Source organism: Homarus americanus, unplaced genomic scaffold, assembly GCF_018991925.1.
Source record: "Homarus americanus isolate GMGI-L3 unplaced genomic scaffold, GMGI_Hamer_2.0 scaffold25827, whole genome shotgun sequence".
Taxonomy (NCBI): domain Eukaryota; kingdom Metazoa; phylum Arthropoda; class Malacostraca; order Decapoda; family Nephropidae; genus Homarus; species Homarus americanus.
This window is the reverse complement of record NW_024738300.1, coordinates 10,382,132-10,404,873: the sequence shown is the minus strand read 5'-3', so window position 1 is coordinate 10,404,873 and position 22,742 is coordinate 10,382,132. Positions and strand designations below refer to the sequence as shown.

Below are 22,742 nucleotides of genomic sequence, written 5' to 3'. Positions count from 1 at the left end.
TAGTAGAACTGATTCCATTGTATTTAAAATCTCTTTCGGTATCACAACCCAACCAAATATTACGTAAATCAAGGTTACATATGGTTAGTTAAGATGGTACTGTTGCATTCATTCATAGTTTGTATTGTGTAACCTGTAAAATCGTCCCTATATACAAATAAATTTATATTTATAAAAAGAAATAGAAAACGTACAGATATAATCACCGTGTGGCAATTATCCCTAAAACGTCCGAGTGACAGTGACGGAGGCCAACATTACCCTGGGTGGTAGAGGAACAGGGCGGTGCTGAAGCTGCCACACCTGTTGTTGTTTATTGCGTGGCAGGAGGCTACACCGTCCTCCATAATGTTACCAGGATCCAGACTCATAAAAGCTCGTTTGGTGAATATTCCTCGTAACTAAAGATGGAAGAATGACACGAATTGATTGAATTCAACTATAACAAAAAAAAAAGGATCACCTGAAGAATCTCCACCCCAGCTTATTTCACCTAAAGATTAATCACCCAGGGTCCCCAATGCTAACCTAACCTAACCTCATCCCCCCAAATAATGTTAGGGTCGTTGTTTTTTTACCATGCATTATTTGATTTTAGTCCTTTTAACCTCTATTTTAATTCGGCGACATATGACCAAAGCTGTTGGGTCTCCAGGGATGTAATTACCAGAATCAATCAATCAATCTTTAGGTGAAATAAGCTGGGGTGGAGAGATTATTCAGGTGATTAGCATACAATTTTGTTCAATGAGACTCTTGCTTAAGTAGATATATTCATGTGACAGCAATTAGTGGATAAAATTACCCGTAAATTATCTTTGGGAAAATTCTGCACCTTAATTTTACCTCCTATCTGATACTAAGTGAACGTATCTAGTTAAGGAAAAGTATCAGTGTTTTTGTGATGGTAGTTTTGGATGGTTCTGCTGGGTTTCTCTGTTAAGTCAACTTGTTAAATGTATTGTGACACCTTCAAAATTTAGTTCTTGTCATATGAACCTCTGTAAATACTGTACCGTCAATATACGAGAGTCCAGATTCCACCCAAACGAGGAAATGCAACCTACCCCTCACCTGCTCTTCCGTTTGAAGTTTACGGTACGAAACGTTGCTACCACAGTACAGACCCAGCGTAAAGGGCGGAGTACTACTGGGGGGTGGAATGTGATACGTGCTCAATGCCGCACTGTCTTGGTAGTGTGGGGGTAAGGACAATGAAGGAGGCTAGTCTGTTATGACCTTGTGAGTGACAGACGCCTTTATGCATACGAGACATAAGGAAGGTGTGGACAGCAGCCTGGCGAATGGGATTCATAGCGTGTCATCGTGTGGGCCAGTCTACCCAATAAGGTCCACTAGTCCTGTTCTGATAATTGCAGCTGGTGATTCCAAACCAAGGATGTCTACTTACTGTATTCTAACAAACACCATAAATAACTCCATTACAACAGCTCCTGAAACTAATGCTGCTATGCTATCTTACTTTCACTGCCAAACTGCCTCACATAAACAGGTTATAGTAGGGCGTCAGGGAGCCGCGAGCGAACTAGTAACGAGTGAGCATCGTTCATGGGAGAAAGACATTCTGTCTCTCACAGCTCCTGCATTAAGAAGTTATTCAAATCTGTATTTGAATAACAACAATCAACATCTGATTTGCTTACTATTGAAAGCACAACTAAAAATCACTACCGGTATAAAAACAGTTTAGTCCACCTGTCCATTGTTTCATCCCATTAAGCAATATAGTGGTCATTGACTACCTTAGAATCTCAATATTTCCTCCGAGTTGTTGGGACTACTTTTAATCCTGTCAACAACATAGGGACGCACCGAGAATAACAGATGACCTAATAACATTCGACCTTAAATAACCTGTATATATTTAGGTTTTATAACAGTTTCACACACTTCACACACACACATGCTCTGACTACCTCAAAGTACTGTGACTAGACATATATTTAATGATGTTTAATCTTATTTGCAGTTAAAGGGTCATGTCAGGGGTTTAACTTGGCATGATACTGTTCTTGGATCCCGTTCGTGTGTAAGTTGGTAGAACAAGATTCCACTAAACTTAACTGAACGTAAACGGGGAGTTATACAGTATATCAACACAAGTAACATTGTCTTCTTATTATGACGCTGTATTAAATATATATAAAAAAACGTATTACCTCAGTACTGTAACGCACCTTAACACGACACCCTACCGTTCTATATCGCATAGGAGTCAAACCCATAGGTCTGGTGGAGGCAGAGACATACTACTAAGGGACGACCTCAAGTATCTAGGCCAATGAAAGTAGTCAACGGTATACAGTATTCACAGTCGGTTCGGTTACTGTTATCAAAACGGCCACGGCCACTACTTCTATATCATACAGAGTGATGAATGCAAGATCAGGTCATACTAAACAGTGGCAATGATGAGACGGTCTTGAGCAGGTCGACTGATATCAACAGTCTGACACAGATTATGTTTGGAGGGAGTTGGTGATGGAAGCTATAGACCCTTGACCAATGATCGACCCGATTGTTTGGGAAACATCTCCATCCGGTGTATCATCTCAAAGTGACTCCATAACCCGATAATATGGAGTTATTAGTTTAATATCATATCTTCCAGTCAGAAAATTTGCCTTATTTTAAAGAAAAAAAACGTTATCCCCCCCCCACAGATATCACAGGCTGGATTGCTGAAATGATTGAAAATTCAGTGAGACGTTTGAATAGCTAGTGCACAGAGTACCTATTACCTTGGAACAAAGGATCTATTGTATTGTACCAGCACGGAACACCATTACCTTTGAATGTTCCGGTATAATTTTATTTTAGCAGGAGGTTAGGGGGGGTTAGGAGGGATGGGGGGGGGAACAGGGCGATGACTCACGAACCTAACTCCCAACAATCACCTCCCTCAGGTTAGGTAACACGCAGGTGACGTCTCCCTCCCCAACAGGTGCTATTCTCACGTGTGTGTGTGTGTGTGTGCTGATGACCCTATGTCAATGGGCCTGTCAGTTCCACACTCATAGGCTTAGACCGCAAATTAATCCATATTTTTAAAGTTTGATATATCTGTAACGTCATCAAATAAAACAAAGACATTGTATATACTCGGTTGACACCATAAAAAACTGACTAACTATACAACTCAACAAATAAATAACAATTCTGCTGCATTGTGCTTGTACCAATTACGGCAGTCCAACACACTACTCCGGACTGTATGAATATAAAAAATACACGAAGCATCTTTTATTTAATTATAAATCCTAAAAATCACGAAATGTATATGTAATATTTTCCCCAACTCATGCAGGATATATCATCAGGCAAGTTTATCTTGGCGAGTAAATCGACTGAAAGGCGTTTTGACCCTGACGCTTCCTGACCTAACCTATCCTAACCAATCCAGTGTTTAAATTTCAATGATTCTTACGGAGAGTATTCATCGTAATTATAAATAAAGAATACATCTAACAAAATGACAAAAGGTAAAACACCAAAATAACGTAACAAATTAATATACAATTTTCACTTAGTTTGTACCTTAACTAGATAGAGTTATGGTTACAATAAAATACAGTAGTTTAGAGACGAACCAAACACACAGGACCTTTTCCAACAGCATCACTACCCTTTTATATTTTAGGGAATTGGTATTTTGTTGTGGTTTAAGTCAACTATTTAGGTGCATTTCTGTACTAGAGAGGTTCACCTGAGTTTTAAAACGAGAGGAAGGAGTGAACCTTAATATTGTATTATATTCTTGATTAGCCAATGTAAAAAAAAACGTACAAACCAACTACAGAGAAATATAATTCAGTATATTGTATTTCTAAAAATTATTAAACCTATTGAACCAAGATTGATATGTAGAATTGTGAAGTGTTATGGAAAGGCAACAAGAACTAACCTTAAGAAAGACATACTATCATACCACTCACGTCTTACGAAGGACCTCAATAAGTAAGGAGGTAATTCAAAAAGAAAGAATTTATCTGGGAGGCATGTGTGAAAAATCAGAATGCATTTCAAGCAGAAAATATACGAAGATATGTTTTCCTTTTATTATTTTCAATTTACGGAGGGAGGGACTTCCTAAACCGGGATTCCCCCCCCCCCCTTCCCCTCCCCTTGTGGGCGCACCCTGCCATGATATGAGTAAATATCAGGAAGTATCATGCCGCATCGCTGTTGGTCCAACCCCACATTGTTTACATTTATACGCCAGAAATTATTTTTTCTTTAAATACAACAACATTTCTAATCTCAAGTAAGGTTTTGAGTTATTCTGGGACTGTATGCAGATCAGTCATGTTTCCCCTTACTAAAAATACCCTGCCTCGTCTACTAGTTTGTGTTATACAAGACCACGGTAACTTCTCGAGGGAAATAAAATGTAGTAGTACTGTACTGTTCACTCATTCCTCTCAGCGTTTAGGGAGTCCAACGTTAGATTTTTGAGTCTGAATGATGAGGGTTTCGTGTGGAGGAACGTTAATTAAACCGTGGATTCATGCTGCCAGTGACCAATTTTTCATCAATGTTGTGTTTCTCTTTACTTTCTTCTTCTTTTAGATACTTATGCTTCACGTGTTGATGTGAGAATAATGTTAAACTAAACAGCCTAGCCACTCGAGGAAAAAGAACCCCGACAGATATTAAATGAAATATCATTAATTCTCTTTTTTTTTTCAAAGTTAATGTCTTGTTTCTCACATTTACCCGCCGTGGCAAAGGTCAAGACTGCTTCAAGTGGATCTTTCATTGGAATTAACTCTGAATGCTCCCAGTGCTTGGCTAGGCTCACATCTACATCCGGGCGTAGAAAGCAATCAGTTCTTTGTATTACCTGTGTCAGTAATTTGTATCCGAGCTTCATGATACAAACGAATCAAGTAATGTGAAAGTGATAATATTATTGGTGTTAAAGTGAGAAAATTATTGGTGTTAAAGATGATAATATTATTGGTGTTAAAGGTGAAAATATTATTAGTGGGTGTTAATCGAATATGACGGGAAGTACACAGTGTCTTCATCACTCCCCGCTGGTGATAATCATTATACATAGTAGGCACATAAGTCCAGTCTAGTGAACATTCCCTTCAAGATATGGAATTAACAAAATGGATCAGATCTTATCAGTAATTGCTACATTTCGTCACTTCTGAAATATTACAATAACCCTATGTGATATTTATTGAAGAGGTAAAGACTTCACAAAATACATACCCTGACTATATCACTCTGGAAGCATGACCATAACTAAAAATAACACTTGTTCGATATACCGTATTCCATAGAGGTATTAACAGTGACAAAACATCACACACCATTAGCAGGTACAATTACACGTCATTATGGGAATGATTGTTGCATCCCCCCAAACTTATTAAATTCCCTGTCATCGCCCAGCTTAACCTTAATAACTTTACATATATTTAATATTTCAACCCACATAACGTTTAATGCAAATGGTGAGACTTTATTATTGTGCGGACGTAGGCTTAAACCGCAAGTCGCCAAGCGGATGGTGAGTGAGGCGAGCATTGAACTTACCCTGGCCAGCCTCCCACAGGTCAGGTAGGTGTTAGCCGCTGGCCGCCTGGGTGATGGGTCACCACTACAGTACTCACTTACTCGCCTTCTACAAAACTTATTTCATACTCTTGTTCACCACACCCTCATTCTGACTCTGAACTTCATATTTTTTTCTCAAAGTGAAGACAACTGAAGATTTAAGGACGACATATAATGACATAAGTCTTTAAGAAACTGCACAAAAATACGTCATTCCTTACCTGCAAGAAACTTCAAGATCCTCCGTTTTGGTCAAATGAATCCACTTTTGTTTTGTTTTTTTCTTAAATCACTGACACTTCATCGACGTGGTGATAAGTAGCTAAACAAAATCGGTGGGATGTACGTGAGGTGATCAAAGAGAGACGAGGCGTCGCCCCACCCTCTCGGGAAATTGTCAGGGAACTGAGGCTGATGGGTAGAGAGAGGTGGAGTGCCAGACGTGGCGGGCGGCGTGGTGTCGCAGTTGCCGGCAACCACCACCACTCACGTCACCGCGGCATTGTCTGTTGAATCATCCATCAATTAGTTTGGGTTAAAGTATTTGGATTAGGTTACATTAGGTTATGTGACTTAAGTTGGATAGATTTAGCTATTTGATTTTGGTTAAATTAAGATATTCACCGGACAATTACTAAATCTGGTTTTGTGACGAATTTTGCAGTCGCTCTCACACAACTCCCATAACACTCAAGCCTGAACGCTAACCTGACCTTAGTGACGTGTGTGTGTGTGGTCGAGATCCCACGAGCGTCAAAACCAACCCAGGTTTGTTTTGATAGAGATGATGTAGCGTGTAATATCCAGAATTTGGGTTAGTGCAGTACTATAGGATCGTGTGTAAACTAAAAAGCCTCTCATCAACAGTTTATCGTCTTCCCATTACGAGCAATGTTGTCATGTGATCGTTAGAAATCGTCATCCAAGTTCAACGTTATCACACAGAATAATTGGTCGTCGAACTACGATCACTTTAAGTAACTTCTTAAATAAGCAAACACACACACATACAAATTCAGATGCCCGTTTACCAGTCTCTCTTCATTTACATTTGATACCTATTACATTTTAGACATTCTACCTTTATAAATTTAAATTTGCTTAAAGGTGTCAATAATCATTTCCACGAGATTACTGTATTGTAAAAAATTCTGCTGATGTAGTAAACTGTTAAGAAATTGTTTATCTTGATATTATAAGTCTTACTCAGTTGTTTTTTATTGATGCACAATCCTCCTGCAGTTAACAGAACTTTTGACCTTACTCCTATTTTTGTCCAGTATCAAATGGTCCTTATCTTTATGTAAGCAATCTACCTAATAAGTGTCATCAAATTTAGTCTACCGATTTGGGATATATATTTTTTTTTTAAGATCTTCTAACCCTGAGCGATATCCTTAAAATTTTACCAGTCTTCACCACAATTTATAAGCTCCTGCCATCAAAGTTACTTCACGTTATGTTTACCCGTTTCAATGGCTAAGTGTTAGGCACTCTCTGACCATGACCTCTGACCTATATCTCTAAAAATTAACCCAGTTGATTCTCAAGTTACCATCCACAGCACCTGCCAAACTTCCTTAAACTGACCTCCCCGTAACTGAGATGGACTGACACACAAACACACTCACGTCAACAAAGTGAGATCAATAACCCAGTTTGCCCAGAGGGTAAGGGTTAATTACACGTACAGTTAAGTGACTGTTTAAACAGTTAATTGTGGGTCTGGTGTCTACTGGAGCCCTCAGCCAGTCCGGAGGGTGGGGTGGGGTGGGGTGGGGTGGGGTGGGATGCTGGGGTAGGAGCACTCAAAGGGGTTTCTTTTTACAGCACACACACTTAGACATTACACATATATACATATGCATGCAAACAAACAAACAAACACATGCGCATCACATACCATAAATACAAATGCATGCGCACACACGAACATGCAGGGTCTCAGACTTACAAAACGCCGAAACACAAGTATGCACACATTTACAAAATATAAATACATGTATGCATAAAACTCAAACAAATGAACACACGCGCGCCAAATTGTATCTCTACTCGTGCTTACAAGCCACATGCACCAAACTATACAGTATATTTACACATGTGATTACTACCACCCATCTACCAAACTGAGTCCTTTATAAAGTAAATAACTTAAACCACAATGAGCCACATGAAGATTAACACCCCGAGCTTATTTCACATGAAGATTAAACACTAAGCATCTATCCTAGCCCGACCTAAACCTAACTTAACCTCATCTTGCCTAACCTAACTTAACCTAACCACCCCAGGTAGCGTTGAGGTGTTTAATCAATGAAATAACATGGGGGGTGCTGATCTTCATGTGATCCGCCTTAATTTACATAAGCAAACAGATACAAATACAGTCTTAAGTCACATTATAGCACTGGCGAGGGCAAGCATCCAGCAGCCTCGTACAGTAAGTTATAACCCAGATGTTTCCTCTGGTTGTGGTCAGCTAGGAAGTCCTCCCTTGAGTAATGCTGTTGCCCTGAAAATTAACTCATATTAGACATTATAATAACAATGAATTATGATATAATAACAAATCCCTTACTGTCATAATATGGAGTTTGGCGTTTATTTACCATTGTTCCTCTCACCGGGGATTTACATATTAATAACAATAATAATATACAGTACAAATAATGATAAAACATAATCTAACAAATATTGGCCCCTCGCTTGGATCAGCCATGTCAATATTGTTGTTATTGTTCACTTAATATCTGCATTTTTCGACCCAAATAAACTGTTTCAATACCAATTTCAATGTAGTATTACTTCTACATAATATACCCAGAGCTAGTGGTGATATTACATATACTCAGAGCTAGTGGTGCTAGTACATATACTGTACTCAGGGCTAATGGTGCTATTACATATACTCAGGGCTAGTAGTGCTATTATATATATATATATTCAAGACTAGTGGTGCTATTACATATACTCAAGGCTAGTGGTGCTATTACATATACTCAGGACTAGTGGTGCTATTACATATACTCAGGGCTAGTGGTGCTATTACTCTACATATACAGTACAGGTACTCAGAGGTCTGTATAGTTGTGCACATCTTGATCCATCCAATGCTTGTCCAGTCGTCTTTCGCGGATTGGTATAGTTAGAAACGTGGGAATTTGTTCAGGCAAACTGGTCCATGCTTTTGTGAGCTGTCATTTTCTCCTGTCGACTTTCATCTTCATGTCACTGTCACCTGTCAATGCCAGCTCTTACTGTCACTGCGAGCTGCTCCTTTCACCTTCACATAACACTGTCACTTCCTTCTGGCACTGCCAATTCTTCATGTCACTGTCAGTACCTCCACACACACACACATTGCTGGTTCAAACACAACACTGACTGCTTCTCTTGTTTCGATTCCTTGACCAGAACACGACCTGCTTCGATTAAATAGATAGATATTAGTTCAGTAAAGTCGTTATAGATAGATAGTCAGGTAGATAGGTAGACGGATAGACAGACTGATAGATAGGTGGGCGAGTTGATAAATATAAAGATATATATATAATTACAAATACAGTAAAAGTATCACTGCCTCATTATTGACAAACTTATATATGAATAAATTGACCACTGTATGTTGACTATCTATCTATCTATCTATCTATCTATCTATCTATCTATCTATCTATCTATCTATCTATCGTTGTCTTTCCCTGACAACTAAAGCCCCACTGTTGTTCTTATAAATACTTCAAATTTAAGACCATTTATCTATCGTTACCGCAATAATTGTAAATTTCGACACTGACTAATCGTATCAAATTATATATTGTATATACGTCATGTAATGTATAAATATTTACGCGTTCATTATACATGATATAAATTTTCATTTAATGTCTCTCATTAATTAACAGGGTCCAGATTCTCTATCGTTCGTACGGTGAATATTCCTCGTAATAGGAAATGTAATAATATATCTAACTGTTTGAGAAATGCAAAAGCAACGTCCAAAAATAGTAAAATTTCAATACGACTAATTTATTTTGACTATATATATCAGGGAAAAGAAATTACAGGGGAGATGCGAGTTACAGGCGTCTGACGGAGATGGAAGAGCTGCAGACCGTCGACCCAAGGCATACTAGACCTGGCATCTTGCACACCTGTCTGGCACCTGTGACGTGACGCTGCCATCTCGTAAGGGTCATTATTCCGCTTGTACTGTACAATATTTTACTAGATGTTAGAGGGGATAATTCTGACCCTCCACGTTTCGTAGTTTAGGGCAACTGCAGTTATAGACCAGACGGTGTTTTCTTATTTTAAGATGTGAAAAACATCTACTTACAGCACAGTGTATTAATAAATTGGTGAAAAGTGGAGTCACCGCTGAAATGACTTACTATGTGTTTTGTTTCCTGCCAGATATCGATCTATAGTAACCATACCGTAAAGAAATTTATGAATTTATCTAATTTATTGACTAAAACAGATAAGATACAATCTATGTATATTGTACAGTGTATGTGATCAAAGATAATGACCATGTTCCATCGCCCTGGATCACACATGTAAGTTTCTTGTACAAATAGCAGTCATTCTGTTAAGACAAAAAAAAAAGATAACTGGTGTCTGTTGGTATAGCTGCAACTAATATTAACTATGGTTATCAACATATGTCAACACCTGCTAGTCATAGCTCTATGACTGCTGCTGAATTACCACACCTGGTGTTTTATTGTCTGACAGTATCGCTAGATGGCCCATGTTGAGTACCAGCCGCTAGAGATGTGAGGTCTGGTGCGTTTAGCTAAAAGTCTGGCTAAAAGTAACGTTAAGGCAGATTGTAGCGATACTTTTAACAAATTGCAAAATTCTGGACAAGACTTCACATTGAGTCATTGACTGTATACTGCTGTACACGAGCCTGTTCCATTTTATGTGTGAAACAATTTGCTTAAAAAAATTAAATAAAAATAAATACATAATTAATACAAACAACGCATTTATGGGCTCCATATACCTGACGGTTCATTAAGGGGCTGTGACGATACAGCAAACTGTAGCCCTTGTACACAAGGAGATAGTGCGGCCGTTATTGTACTCGACCACCTTCACCTCTAACAGTAATGTCAGGTATTCATTCATAGTTGGAAGAGCTGAGGATGCTCTGGGGGTGAACCAGCAACCTTAAGAAAGGACACGAGTGTTGTGTTCACTCGGCTACTGCACCCTTTATTAAGAGACTAAACACTATTACCATAAAGATAACACTAAACTGTCACAGTTTTCCTTGACAGTAAATCATCTGGAAATTTGAACATGATCATGAATTCGTAGCAACATAGTCAATTTAGGTAATAGACGAAAGAATAAAAATAATTCAGTGAAAAAATATGCTTGTTGGTTCTCTGTAAATATTGTATCGTATTTTTTACCACTTGGGCTACAATGCTGGCGTTACCAACGCAATCAGTGAGTTCCACGCACGGAAGTGTGTGTGTGTGCGGTTTCTTCCTGGAAGTTAACTACCTGAAGCCGGAAACTACACTTCAGTTTCCATGATGAATTATTGGTTCACACACGGAGCTGTTCTTCACACACGGTCGCTGCCCACATTGTCTTGAACAAACTGCTCAGGCACACCTCCACTCTACACCTCCTTATTAATTTTTGTGTAAGCATGTGTGCGTTTATGAGTGTGTGTGCGTCATGAGTATGTATGTACGTGTGCATGTATGTGTGCGTTATGAGCGTGTATGTGTGCGTTATGAGTATGCGAGGGGGGGAAGGGGGGGGTAGACGGGTGAGCGTGACGTTATTTACTTCCAGAATCCAGAGCCTGATATTACAGACATGAACTTTAATACGCTTTAGTGAGACAATACACCATTGGGAAAGACCTATTTGGTGCTAATCTTAAGAATATCAACAATGTACTTCAGACCGTGTGTACTGTCTATTCGTCATTTGAAAGGCTTGGCGCAGTGTATCCAAGACTGAGGATGAGAGGCGAGGGATACAGAGTGCAACAACCGCTGTGTCCGCTGGCGATGTTATAACACCTGTCTTTATTTCCTTGAGGACATTGACTCAACACATGTGAAGAAACTGCAGTGGCGGCTTTAAGGAAGCAAAAGCCGCAACGAATCTTCACCAAAACTTTTCCTGAAGCAAATGTCTTGAATCACTGGCAGTTGGTCGAGAATATTTAACAAAGCCTATATTTCCAAGCTGGCTGATGCGCACACGCTTATGTTTCCGCTATGAGTGATCACAGAATCCAGTGAAGATCAAATAATAATCATAAAAAGACTGCCTACCTACCTGTGTGTAATCAAGTCGCCAAGACAGTTTTAAATGTGATACCAAATCTAACAGTTGGTTCATCACAATGCCACAATAGCACACTGGAGTTTTCTTATCACATACAATTCGTATTTACATGTTTAACTTTCTTACGCATTTTGTTCGGACCGCATGAGAAGGTAAGCAACACAAATGGCATGGCACACCGGTCCACACTTTCGTACTTAAGGTTGTGAAAGTAAAATCCCCATACATTTCACTTGTATGCTATGCCATATTTTCTAGTACAAGTAACACTGAATTTCATTTTTGACACAATATTGTAAATAGTTCTCAAACTAACGATAAAAAAGCTGTAAACACATTGTTAGTCAAGCCGTTACCTCGTGTCACAATCGTCGATTCGTCCGGTCTACGGGGTCTATTGTGTGAGACGACGGGTACACTTCAGATTGCGACCCTGATAATTATAAAATAGAAAGATTTTAAACAAGTGTCATATAAACGATAATAATCTAATTACTATTGATTTTAACAAAACTAGTAAGCTGATGAGTAATGAAAATAGGACAAAAGACTATAATTAATATTTTGTTTCCATTTCTGTTAAAAGAATTTTCAAAACCAAAAGGAAAGGTTACAAACAATTAAGAGAAGCAATGAAGATGTGATAATTCACATATTAATTGAAAAATTATATAATAAATTTTAAACAATAAAAAACCCACTAAATTTTATGCTTTTGTTCCCACCATTCAGGTGATCGAGAAGCTGCAGAAAGACTACGGGGACCTGTACGGCCACGACAATGTGATGCTGTCCGGCACCCACACTCACTCAGGACCCGCCGGCTATCTCCAGTTCCTTCTGTTTGACATTACATCTCTAGGTTTCATCCAAGAGACCTTGGACGCCATGGTTGAAGGGGTCTACCAGGTAAATCCCGAAATTACTGTTGTTTCATTAATCTCCTTAACTGTGTTGGTCGGCTTTCAAAGTCAATATATAAACAGGTTAAATTTTAATTTTAAAATGTCAGATATGATCAGGTTTCATTACATTTATTAAGGTACATTTATGCAGCTTTTATGTTTTAGATATATGTATTAAACAAAGTCTATATATCATAATTATACTATACAAATAGTAATTCCCTTCACACTCGGTCGCGTCAGATTCCTATTTTATTTTGGCTCAAGCAATTATTATATTGCCTGTGTATAAAGTAAATAGCTTTGGTACAATTTTTTTTTTATTTATAGTAACCATTATAAGTGAGCTGTGGCTTGCAATATTGGCTAACTTACTAAACATAATTTCGGTATCCTAAGCCATAGGTGGTTCAGTCTTGTCATATATATATATATATATATATATATATATATATATATATATATATATATATATATATATATATATATATATATATATATATATATATATATATATATATATGCTGATAACCACAAGGAGAGAGAGAGAGGTATGCGTACAGTATCAAGCTCTAAGCTGAAGTATATGGAGAGCCAGACCTCGGGTAGCCACAGATTTATCAGTAAGATCACCAAAGTTATAATTAATTTAGGGCAGTTTATCTGAGTAATTCATCCGACTCTGAACTCGTTCAAATCGTAAATCATTTTTTCCCGTTATAGGTTTCTCCCGTAAGGTTGAAGTATACGACTTATAACGGTTAACAAATTGATTGGCAAACGTTGGAGAACAGTTTGCCTATTCTGAGTAATTCAGTCATGTCTTAACACTGAGGGCAACATTTTTTTTTCAAAAACGCCTTATTGATTTAAGATAAATAAATTAGGAAATAAATCTATCGACGTACTCTGTCATTTCTATTTTAGGATTTTCACCTGGGAATCACAAAAGTAGTTTAATCGTCAGTTTCAAGAGCGTTCATCTGCCATTGATGAAAATGAAGATCACTTCCTTACTCACTGCTTACACCCACAGAGCATCAAGCTGGCACACGAGAACATGGTGCCAGGCTACCTGTACCTGAGCAGCGGGGAGCTACTCAACTCATCCATCAACCGCTCCCCCACCAGCTACCTATACAACCCAGAGGAGGAGCGAAAAAAGTACCTCTACGACACAGACAAAACTATGACCCTTCTTAAGATTGTCGGACAAGACGGTACAGACTTAGGTAAGCGCGAGCTTCATATAAATATGGAAATACTTAAGGCGTAGTTATATGAGTATGCAGTACAGTATATGGACCAAGTGTAATATTCAGCCATAACAATGTTACTGGCTGCCAGGTTAAATATAACTCGCTTCCAAGTTAACAATATAACTGGTTGACATATGAGTGTAATTAGGTGGCTCACTCAGTGTATAACTAACAGGGATGGTGAACTGGTTTGCTGTGCACCCTACCTCCATGAACAACACCAACAAGCTCATCTCTGGCGACAATAAAGGCTACGCTTCCCAGCTCTTCGAAAAGGCCATGAATCCCCCCGGAACGCTGCCTGGCCAGGTTAGTTCCCTGCATCTTATTTTCCCTGCAATTGGATATAAAATCAATGTTTCTAAAAATTCGTCATGATCATTATATTCACCAAAATACGCGTTGCCAGTCTGTCATACTCTTCCTGACAAAAGATATGACCACTTCCTGCAGGGAAAGTTTGTAGCGGCGTTCGCGCAGACCAATTGTGGCGATGTGACCCCCAACATCCAGGGCCCCAAGTGCATCGATACAGGGCTGCCCTGCGATCTGGCCTCCTCCACTTGCAATGGCCGCGTTGAGAAGTGCATCGCATCTGGCCCTGGGAAGAACATGATCGACAGCACCAGGATCATCGGCCACAACCAGTACGAGAAAGCCTGGGTAAGTCCTCGCTAGATACCCTGTTTAGCTCTTTGAAATTTAACCTTAACTAGTAGTAGTAGTAGTGAATAACATCTGAAAACTAACCAATCGATTGGTAGCATAAATCGTTGATGGATTAGTTCATTGATCTAATTTTCACCAGATGTGATATTTCTTGTTTAAGCGTCTCAATTATATTCGGATGATATGCGTTAATCTGCAACATGCGCACGTGCAGGTAACAGGCATTTAATCAATAAATTGTGCCCTCAGGAACTGTACCACGATCCGACAGCCGTCAAGTTGTCTGGTTCAATTCAGTTCGCTCAACAGTTCATCGACATGTCCAACTATACTGTCAACTTTGCTGACGGATCATCGGTATGTACGACAAGGCATGGCAGTCCATAACCACCTGTAGTCGAGTCAAATATGTCTCATTAGTCCTTACGTTACCTATTCAGAACTTTCTTAGCCAAGTTCATTTTAACTAGGCAAGTCATCTTTATGTTTATGTAACGAAAGGAACTTTGCTTCATTATCATTTTAAATAACCAAATTAAATTAGTTGAACTTTAAGTTTCTATACACGGCATTAACCTAGTAGAATCTAAACACTTACCACATTGCCTTAACCTGTTAGAACCTACACATTTACCAGCTAACATCAGGGTTTAATTTTAGTAGAACAAACACATCTATCAGAACCTTAACTCCTACCTTAGGGTCTTAACCTGAAACAGAAATACAGTAACTCAGTTTCTTAACCTAGCAAAACCCGCAACGCTTATTTCAAGGTCTTAACCAAACTCCTACGATTTACAGGCTAAGACATGCATACCAGCATTAGGTTACAGCTTTGCAGCTGGCACCATCGACGGTCCAGGCGCCTTCGATTTCACTCAAGGGATGACGAACGGGAACCCCTTCTGGAACATGGTGAGCGGCCTCCTGCACAAGCCCTCGCCAGAGCAGATCGCCTGCCACGCCCCCAAGCCCATCCTCCTCGACACTGGCGAGGTGAGACCGAAGAGAAGACTGAATGTTGTATCTGTCTAACTTGTGATCATTTCTTGATTTACTACAGCAGTTTTCTTCAAGATCGAGTTTTAATTGCCTTGTCTTGGTGAACTAATGAAATGTGTTTTTTAAGGCCATTTTTTAGAATACCTTGTTAGTGAACCGTTGTTTGATAAACAATAAATGTTTTATTCCAGCTCATATGTTTATTACATCAGCTTGTGGGTTATATTTTGGTGCCTTGGCGGTTATTCTGTGAAAATGGTCCTTTTAGTTTTATTTGTCTTTACTGACGAGTTGTTATTGCTTCACATAACTAACATGCTTAAACATCTTTTCAATCCAACGCCTAACACTGACCACCAACCTCATTAAGTCTTCAAAAACTAACAGCGCCTCTATGAACTAAACTTATAACAAGTTGTAGGGTGTGTGGAGTGAAGAGACAGATGTGTAAAGTGAGGAGTGAGTTAGCTGTATGTAAGAGTGAGTACAAGGGGTCACTCCAAAATAACGTGTCCATAAAAATTCTTAACCTCTTCTGACGTGCCATTACTCCGGCAGATCAACATGCCTTACCCGTGGCACCCAAGAATCGTGGACACCCAGGTTGGTCGTATAGGTCAGCTGGCAATCCTTCCTGTGCCAGGGGAGTTCACTACCATGTGTGGACGACGCTTCAGGGACCATGTGAGTTTCATTTACCTGTTTGTTGCCCTTAAGGTGCGTCCAAACCAACGTAACATGTGTTGGCAACCGTGTTAACAACAATATTGTTAACATGTAGACAATTGATGACAACGGTAGTGTTGGAAACATTGTGGGCAGCAGTATGCTTCCCACAGTTGTTGGTAATACGTACTCGTATACATGTTAGTAACAGTGGTATGGACTAGACGTGAAACAGCTAACCACACACACATACACACATTCGGGTGGGTTATGGAAGGGGGTCTGCCTGTACGTTCTTTGCTGTCAAGTCGCCTGACTGGTGTGGACTATGTGTTTATTTTACATGTTTCCAACATCGATGGTTTCTTTTACTCAGACTGTTGCCGACATTATTTCCCACAATTGTGCTTTCATGTGACCAACATTGTTGTCAGCTGTTGTCTAAAGATGTTATCATGTTTCGTTATTGTAGACGCTCCCTGAGTTGTCATTAGCCCTTACCTGCCATCTGATGCCTTGTGAGTGAGTCACGAAGCATCTAATAATGTACAGGTGACTCAATAGGTAATTTGAACTGCTGCAAGTGGCTGGTACAGTAGTGCGCTAAGTGTGACTCGTGTAGCTGGTGTTAGTGTCATGCCACACTCACAACAGGTGGTATTATCATTACTGTACTAACACACCATCACTCCTACAGGTGGCTGCCACATTCGCTGCTGGTGGACTGGAGGGGATGGTGCCGGTGATCGCTGGCCTCAGTAACGTTTACACACATTACGTCGCCACCGTGGACGAGTACCAGGCACAGCGCTACGAGGCTGCCTCCACCATCTACGGCCCCTACACCTGCTATGCTTACAGGCAACAGTATGCCTACCTCGCCAACGCTGTCATCAATGTGAGTCTATCGTGATTCTTGGGTAAATTATTTTGGTAAAAATGAAGATTACAGCAACCAAAAAATCTAATTAAAAAAATTCTGATGGATTTTGATGCGAATGGTTCAAATCTGACATTCGTTTTTATCGGAAATCATCCGTGTTGGATTTACCCCCCCCTCCTCTTATAATAGTTCTATCTATTGCGTTTTCTGAATTCCCGGTACTCTGTGCTTGTTAACTTATACAATAAAACCAAACTAAACCTTACCTAGCCCCCTAGCCGGACCCCCGGTGACCATAGCCGGGACTTTGCCCCCGGACCCCCAAACGCTATGTAATAACCCAGAGTTGCCCGATCTGCCTCCACGAGAATATAAATAGCCGTTACAGTATTTCTTACCTTACTCCGAATCAGGGGCCAAAATGCGTCGTGGGTTCCTCTGTTCTCTAAAGTTTCCTTATTTTTAGAATGAAATTATACAATAAACTTCCAATAATCGAAATCGCACCCCGCACACAATGGCTCCATGTTGCAACTGATTCAAAATGTCCCGACAGTCCCTCCCTCCCCCCCCGCCTCCCCACAGGCGCGTGTAATATAATGAAAATGATCATAGAAAAAAAAAGTTCTGTGGCTGCTGTTTACTGCAATATTACCTTATTTTTATTGCAGTACATTATTTATCTATAGGTGAGACTACTGGTCTCTTTTTTGCTTGAAGACACTTATCATAATGAGAAATTGAGTGAACGAGCTTTAGAAATCCAAAGAAATTTGTACATCTTTGTTGATTTTGAAAACGCTTTTGATAAGGTAAAGCACAATAAGCATATAAATATCTTGGAAAAATAAGCATTAATGAAGAGATATTATAATTTTAACGAATTTTTAAGGCCAACAGGAGGCTGTAGTGTACGTAATAATGAATTTACTAATTGGTTCACAGTTAGACAGGTAGTAAGACAAGGCTGTGTTCTCAACATTGTATATATATATTAAGAATTCTTAATGAGAGAAGTTATATGTGAAAATGAATTACCAAAAGTTAATGGTAAAGTAATATCAAATATACGCAATCAGATGATACTACTCTTATCACAGATAGTGAAGAGGCATTACAAAAACTCGTTAACAAATTGCTGAATAATATGGGTGAAGAGTTAATGCTGTAAAGACGAAAGTAATGGTTGTTTTCAAATTGGAAATAAATCCTAAAATAAAAATTATGATAGGCAACAGGGAACTTAAACACGTGGAAAATGTTGTGTATTTGTGAAGTAACATTAGCTGTAATGATAGATGTACAGAAATCAAAACATATGTGGCCGAATCTTCCTTTGGATGGTCCATTAAAGCCTGTAAAGGAGAGGGTCGGTCATACTAAATATAAGTGAGGATGTGGCTGTGTTGGTATATTCTGTGTTTCTTTATTGTCTCGTACAAGGCACTTTTTCAGCAATAATTCTCCTTAAACTAATTTACATAATACAATAAATGGCCTGAAATACATTCTATTAGTAGTGGTACCGGACTCTTGATATGCTTCTTGCTTCTCCAGTCGTCTCTTGAACATCAATACCTATATAATTATGTAAAGTTAAAGTACACACTTAGTTTTTGTGTATGTAAATTTTATTTTTTAACCCCCCCCCCTCCTTTTCCTCCTCCTACAGGGTGAAACTCCTCCAGCAGGACCATTTCCACCAGACCTGTCGCCGTATCTCATCACACTACTGCCAGGGGTGATGTTTGACGGTACTACCCCTGGATCTGCCTTCGGTGATGTGGTTGCCCAGCCCTATCCCCTGGCCTACACTGGGGAGACAGTCACCGCCAAGTTTGTGAGTTTTACGAGTATATCTCCTCCAAGTTTATGAGTACTGTATACCACACACATGTGCCTCTCTCCTCCGTTACCTCTTTAGCTCATTCTTTCTCCTCTAATTTATCACTTCCGATTACCTTATTTGTTCATGCCCTTACTAGTCTCTTCTCCTCTTAAGGAAATTGCTTGCCTGTGTTTGGCCCTGGAGGCCCTTATGTGTCACCACTAGACCCTTGTTATGCCCAGACTGTCCTTCTGTAGCCCTGGGTGTTTTTATATAGCCCCATGTAATTGTCTGTGGCCCAAACTGACACTGTGGGACCTTTGTAACGTGTATATGTGTCGACAGGTGTCGGGGCATCCCAGGAACGACGTTCAGTTGGGTGGGACCTTCCTCACGGTGGAGCGACAGAGTGACGCAGGGGACTGGCAGGTGGTGGCAACAGACGCCAGCTGGGAAACTAGGTGAGTCCCTCTCCCAAGGTGGTCTACTACTTCCCGGGAGACTAAAATCACTGGCATTAAATTTGGGGATATTGTACACAATGTTGCTCCAGTTTCTACGTAATATAATTTTCCTTACACTTTCATAGTTTACCCACAGTTTGTAATATTGACTGAACAGTATGTATTTCCTCTACGTACAGCTCTTTATATGTATTATAGAATGCAAGACATGGTGTGCATATGTAGTTTTTAATATGCCTTATATGGCATAGGACACAAGTGTACATTTGTTTACACTGTTGCAGGTTCATCTGGGACCGGGTGTCGTCGTTGCTGGGGACAAGCGTGGCCACCGTTAAATGGGACATCCCTGTGGACACTCCCCCAGGAACCTACCGCATCACCCACACTGGACACCACAAGACCCTCTTTCGCGGAGTCTCCCAGTACCACGGCACCTCTGATGCCTTCAAGGTTATTACCACTCCCCTCTCTTCGATTATATGAGAAAATATTTAGAGCTACAAAATTATTAAAACCACACGCATACTGTCCACCATAAAAAAAAATTACCCAATTGTCATGTCACATTTAGGATTGTGTTTACATTTACAATCTTCATAAATTTTTATCTTTACCCACCCGGGATCAACCATTTTATTGGTGGATTTTTTAAATATTTGTTTCATACTAAATTCGTTTGGTATTCACTGTCTGGACCCATATATGATTTTGCATTTTTTATTAATGTACTTATCTATTTTTGCTTTTACAATTTTCATATCTTATTTTATGTTCTCTCGTACTAGTAGATTCTGGGATGTACTGTACTGTGTTTTCTTCATTTTCAAGGAGAATATTTGTGTCTGTACTACCATGGCAGCATCTCAACCAGATTCTTCAATTTTGATAATTAACTTCCTCTACGCATGACAAGGTGCTGCACTGTTTTAGAATTATGTTGTACCCGGATAAATATTTTGGGAATTAATCAATCTTGGACAGTATCCTAGAAATACACACCAATAGTATATGTACTATGTATCAAATTTGGAAGTTTCTTTAATATAAAATTTATAATTGGGTTTAGATTCTCAAAGGTTCAAATGTACTTTCATTTTAACTGTAGATGTAAAAAACGCACCGAAAGAACGTCCGAAACGGCTTAAGTTTACCCAATACAGTACTAACTAGATAGGTTCATATAGCACCAGTTAGTTTTTATTCTATAATTCTTATTTACTCAGTTTGACATATATTTCTGACAATCTATTAATCTTACGGGCGGTAAGTGTACTACATGGGTACAGCAGCAAACATTTTAGTACCGTATTTCTCAGTGTAGGTAATGTCAAAAGCCAGTTGGGGAAGCGATGCTCAGGTGTTTACATATTATAATTAGCTTTATCATTAACAGTTGGGGAGTTCACTAGCCGAGGAGAAAATAAACAGGTGGTGACCAGCTGGCTACTATTATAATTTGATTTGATAACACAGATGAAAACCAACTTACTACAGGTGGTAATTTGTGTTGGTAACCAGCTGGCTAAATGTTGTAATGAAAGTTGTCCTCAACAGGTGGAGAATGGGCCACCTGAGAACAACGAGATAAGGGCCAGGAGGATAATTCGCCCTCGTCAGCCTTGGTGGAAAAGAATCTTCGGCCTGTAGCCTCCACGCTGCCCATCGCGTCTCCAAGACCTTCACGCCTCCTAAAAAGCCTAAACCTCGACTCCGCTGTACTTTACTGTGCCTTCCAAAGTCCTCTACCTGCCATACCACGCCTTCCAAAGTTCTCTACCTCCCACACCACACCTTCCAAAGTCCTCTACCTGCCATACCATGCCTTCCAAAGTCCCATACCTGTCATACCATGCCTTCCAAAGTCCCATACCTCTCGCACCACGCCTTCCAAAGTCCTCTACCTACAATACCACGCCTTTCAAAATTCACTCCCTCTTACACCACGCCCTTCAAGTTCCCTTTGCATTAGGTACACCAAAGACTACATCAGGGAGGTAATTATGATGTTATTAATATTGTTATGAAAACTTATCTTGTGACCCCAGGGAGAGCTGTCTTCTCCAGTTGTGCCATGTTAGAGGTATTAAATGATGAGGAATACAAAACTATTATTTATCCCCTTAAGAGTTTGCTACAGAAAATAAAGGAATACAGGACTATTATTTATCCCCTAAAGAGTTTGTTACAGAAAATAGATGAATACAGGACTATTATTTACCACCTTAAGAGTTTGTTACAGAAAATAGGTTACAGCTCCTCCCCGACTTACGACGGGGTTAGGGACCGACAACCAGGTCATAAGTCAAAATGGTCATTGGTCATAAGTCGGAAATGCTTAATACATAGAAAATCTAAAATGGGTGTCTCTTTTTCTTCTCAGCACCACAAAACACTCACTTTTAAGCTTGCCAGCCATTATAAAGTGAATTACAAATGAAGATTTTGTCTGTGTACTGACTTTGGGACTCAATAATACGTAATTTGACCAAATTTGGGTACGACTGAGGCAGGTCGTAAGTGCGGGTGGTTGTAAGTCGGGGAGGAGCTGTACTATGTGAAGCTGCAGCAGGGACACCACCTTGCTTAGAACTTTGTCCCAAAACCAAGAAATTAATCTTGATCTTGATATTTAACCTATGATAACAGAAGGGCACAAGGGGTGCATAGTACAGGCACCAAGAGCTGAGCTCATGGGTTCGTTGTCCATTCAATATACTGTAGTCTTCAATGTTTAAGTGCAAGTTTGGTTCATAGCCTTGTGAAAAACATATGTGTTTATAATTTACAGGCTAAATTACATACAATATGTACAAAACAGGGATGTGATTGGGTCTTGAAAAAACAGAAACAAATTTTTGAGCTGGGGGGTCTGGGGTAACACCTACACGGGAAGTTTTTAAAATATTTAACTTAATTTCTCACATTGTTACTCATTTCGTGAGCACCTAATAGTTAAAATACATAGTACTCAAAATAAACTTGTATATTTATTGCAACAATATTTTTCATGCCTATAGTCTTAATAATTCCTTTACAAATTTTAGTTGTTACTAAACTTGAATTTATTTAATATATTTAATTGTGCACCATTATTGAGAGAGGATAAACCAAACTGTAAGCTTTTTTTTGGCACTGTAATGT

At 39.4% G+C, this 22,742-nt stretch overlaps 2 protein-coding genes across 2 annotated transcripts in view; one reads left to right on the top strand and one right to left on the bottom strand.

Annotated features, from left to right (window-relative positions):
• LOC121873850 (prolyl 4-hydroxylase subunit alpha-1-like) overlaps window positions 1-6,017 on the bottom strand; it is a 98,676-nt gene extending 92,659 nt beyond the window's left edge. The window contains exon 1 of the mRNA XM_042377628.1: window positions 5,814-6,017. The gene's annotated coding sequence lies outside the window, so the exon portion shown is untranslated. The remainder of the gene's footprint in view (window positions 1-5,813) is intronic.
• LOC121873849 (putative neutral ceramidase C) overlaps window positions 1-21,701 on the top strand; it is an 86,246-nt gene extending 64,545 nt beyond the window's left edge. The window contains exons 4-15 of the mRNA XM_042377627.1: window positions 12,655-12,831; window positions 13,864-14,059; window positions 14,262-14,395; window positions 14,540-14,749; window positions 15,005-15,112; window positions 15,557-15,751; window positions 16,316-16,441; window positions 17,121-17,321; window positions 18,979-19,146; window positions 19,480-19,595; window positions 19,883-20,051; window positions 21,156-21,701. Of these exons, the coding sequence (XP_042233561.1) occupies window positions 12,655-12,831; window positions 13,864-14,059; window positions 14,262-14,395; window positions 14,540-14,749; window positions 15,005-15,112; window positions 15,557-15,751; window positions 16,316-16,441; window positions 17,121-17,321; window positions 18,979-19,146; window positions 19,480-19,595; window positions 19,883-20,051; window positions 21,156-21,248 (1,893 nt within the window). The 3' untranslated portion in view covers window positions 21,249-21,701. The remainder of the gene's footprint in view (window positions 1-12,654; window positions 12,832-13,863; window positions 14,060-14,261; window positions 14,396-14,539; window positions 14,750-15,004; window positions 15,113-15,556; window positions 15,752-16,315; window positions 16,442-17,120; window positions 17,322-18,978; window positions 19,147-19,479; window positions 19,596-19,882; window positions 20,052-21,155) is intronic.
• The last annotated feature ends 1,041 nt before the right edge of the window (window positions 21,702-22,742 follow it).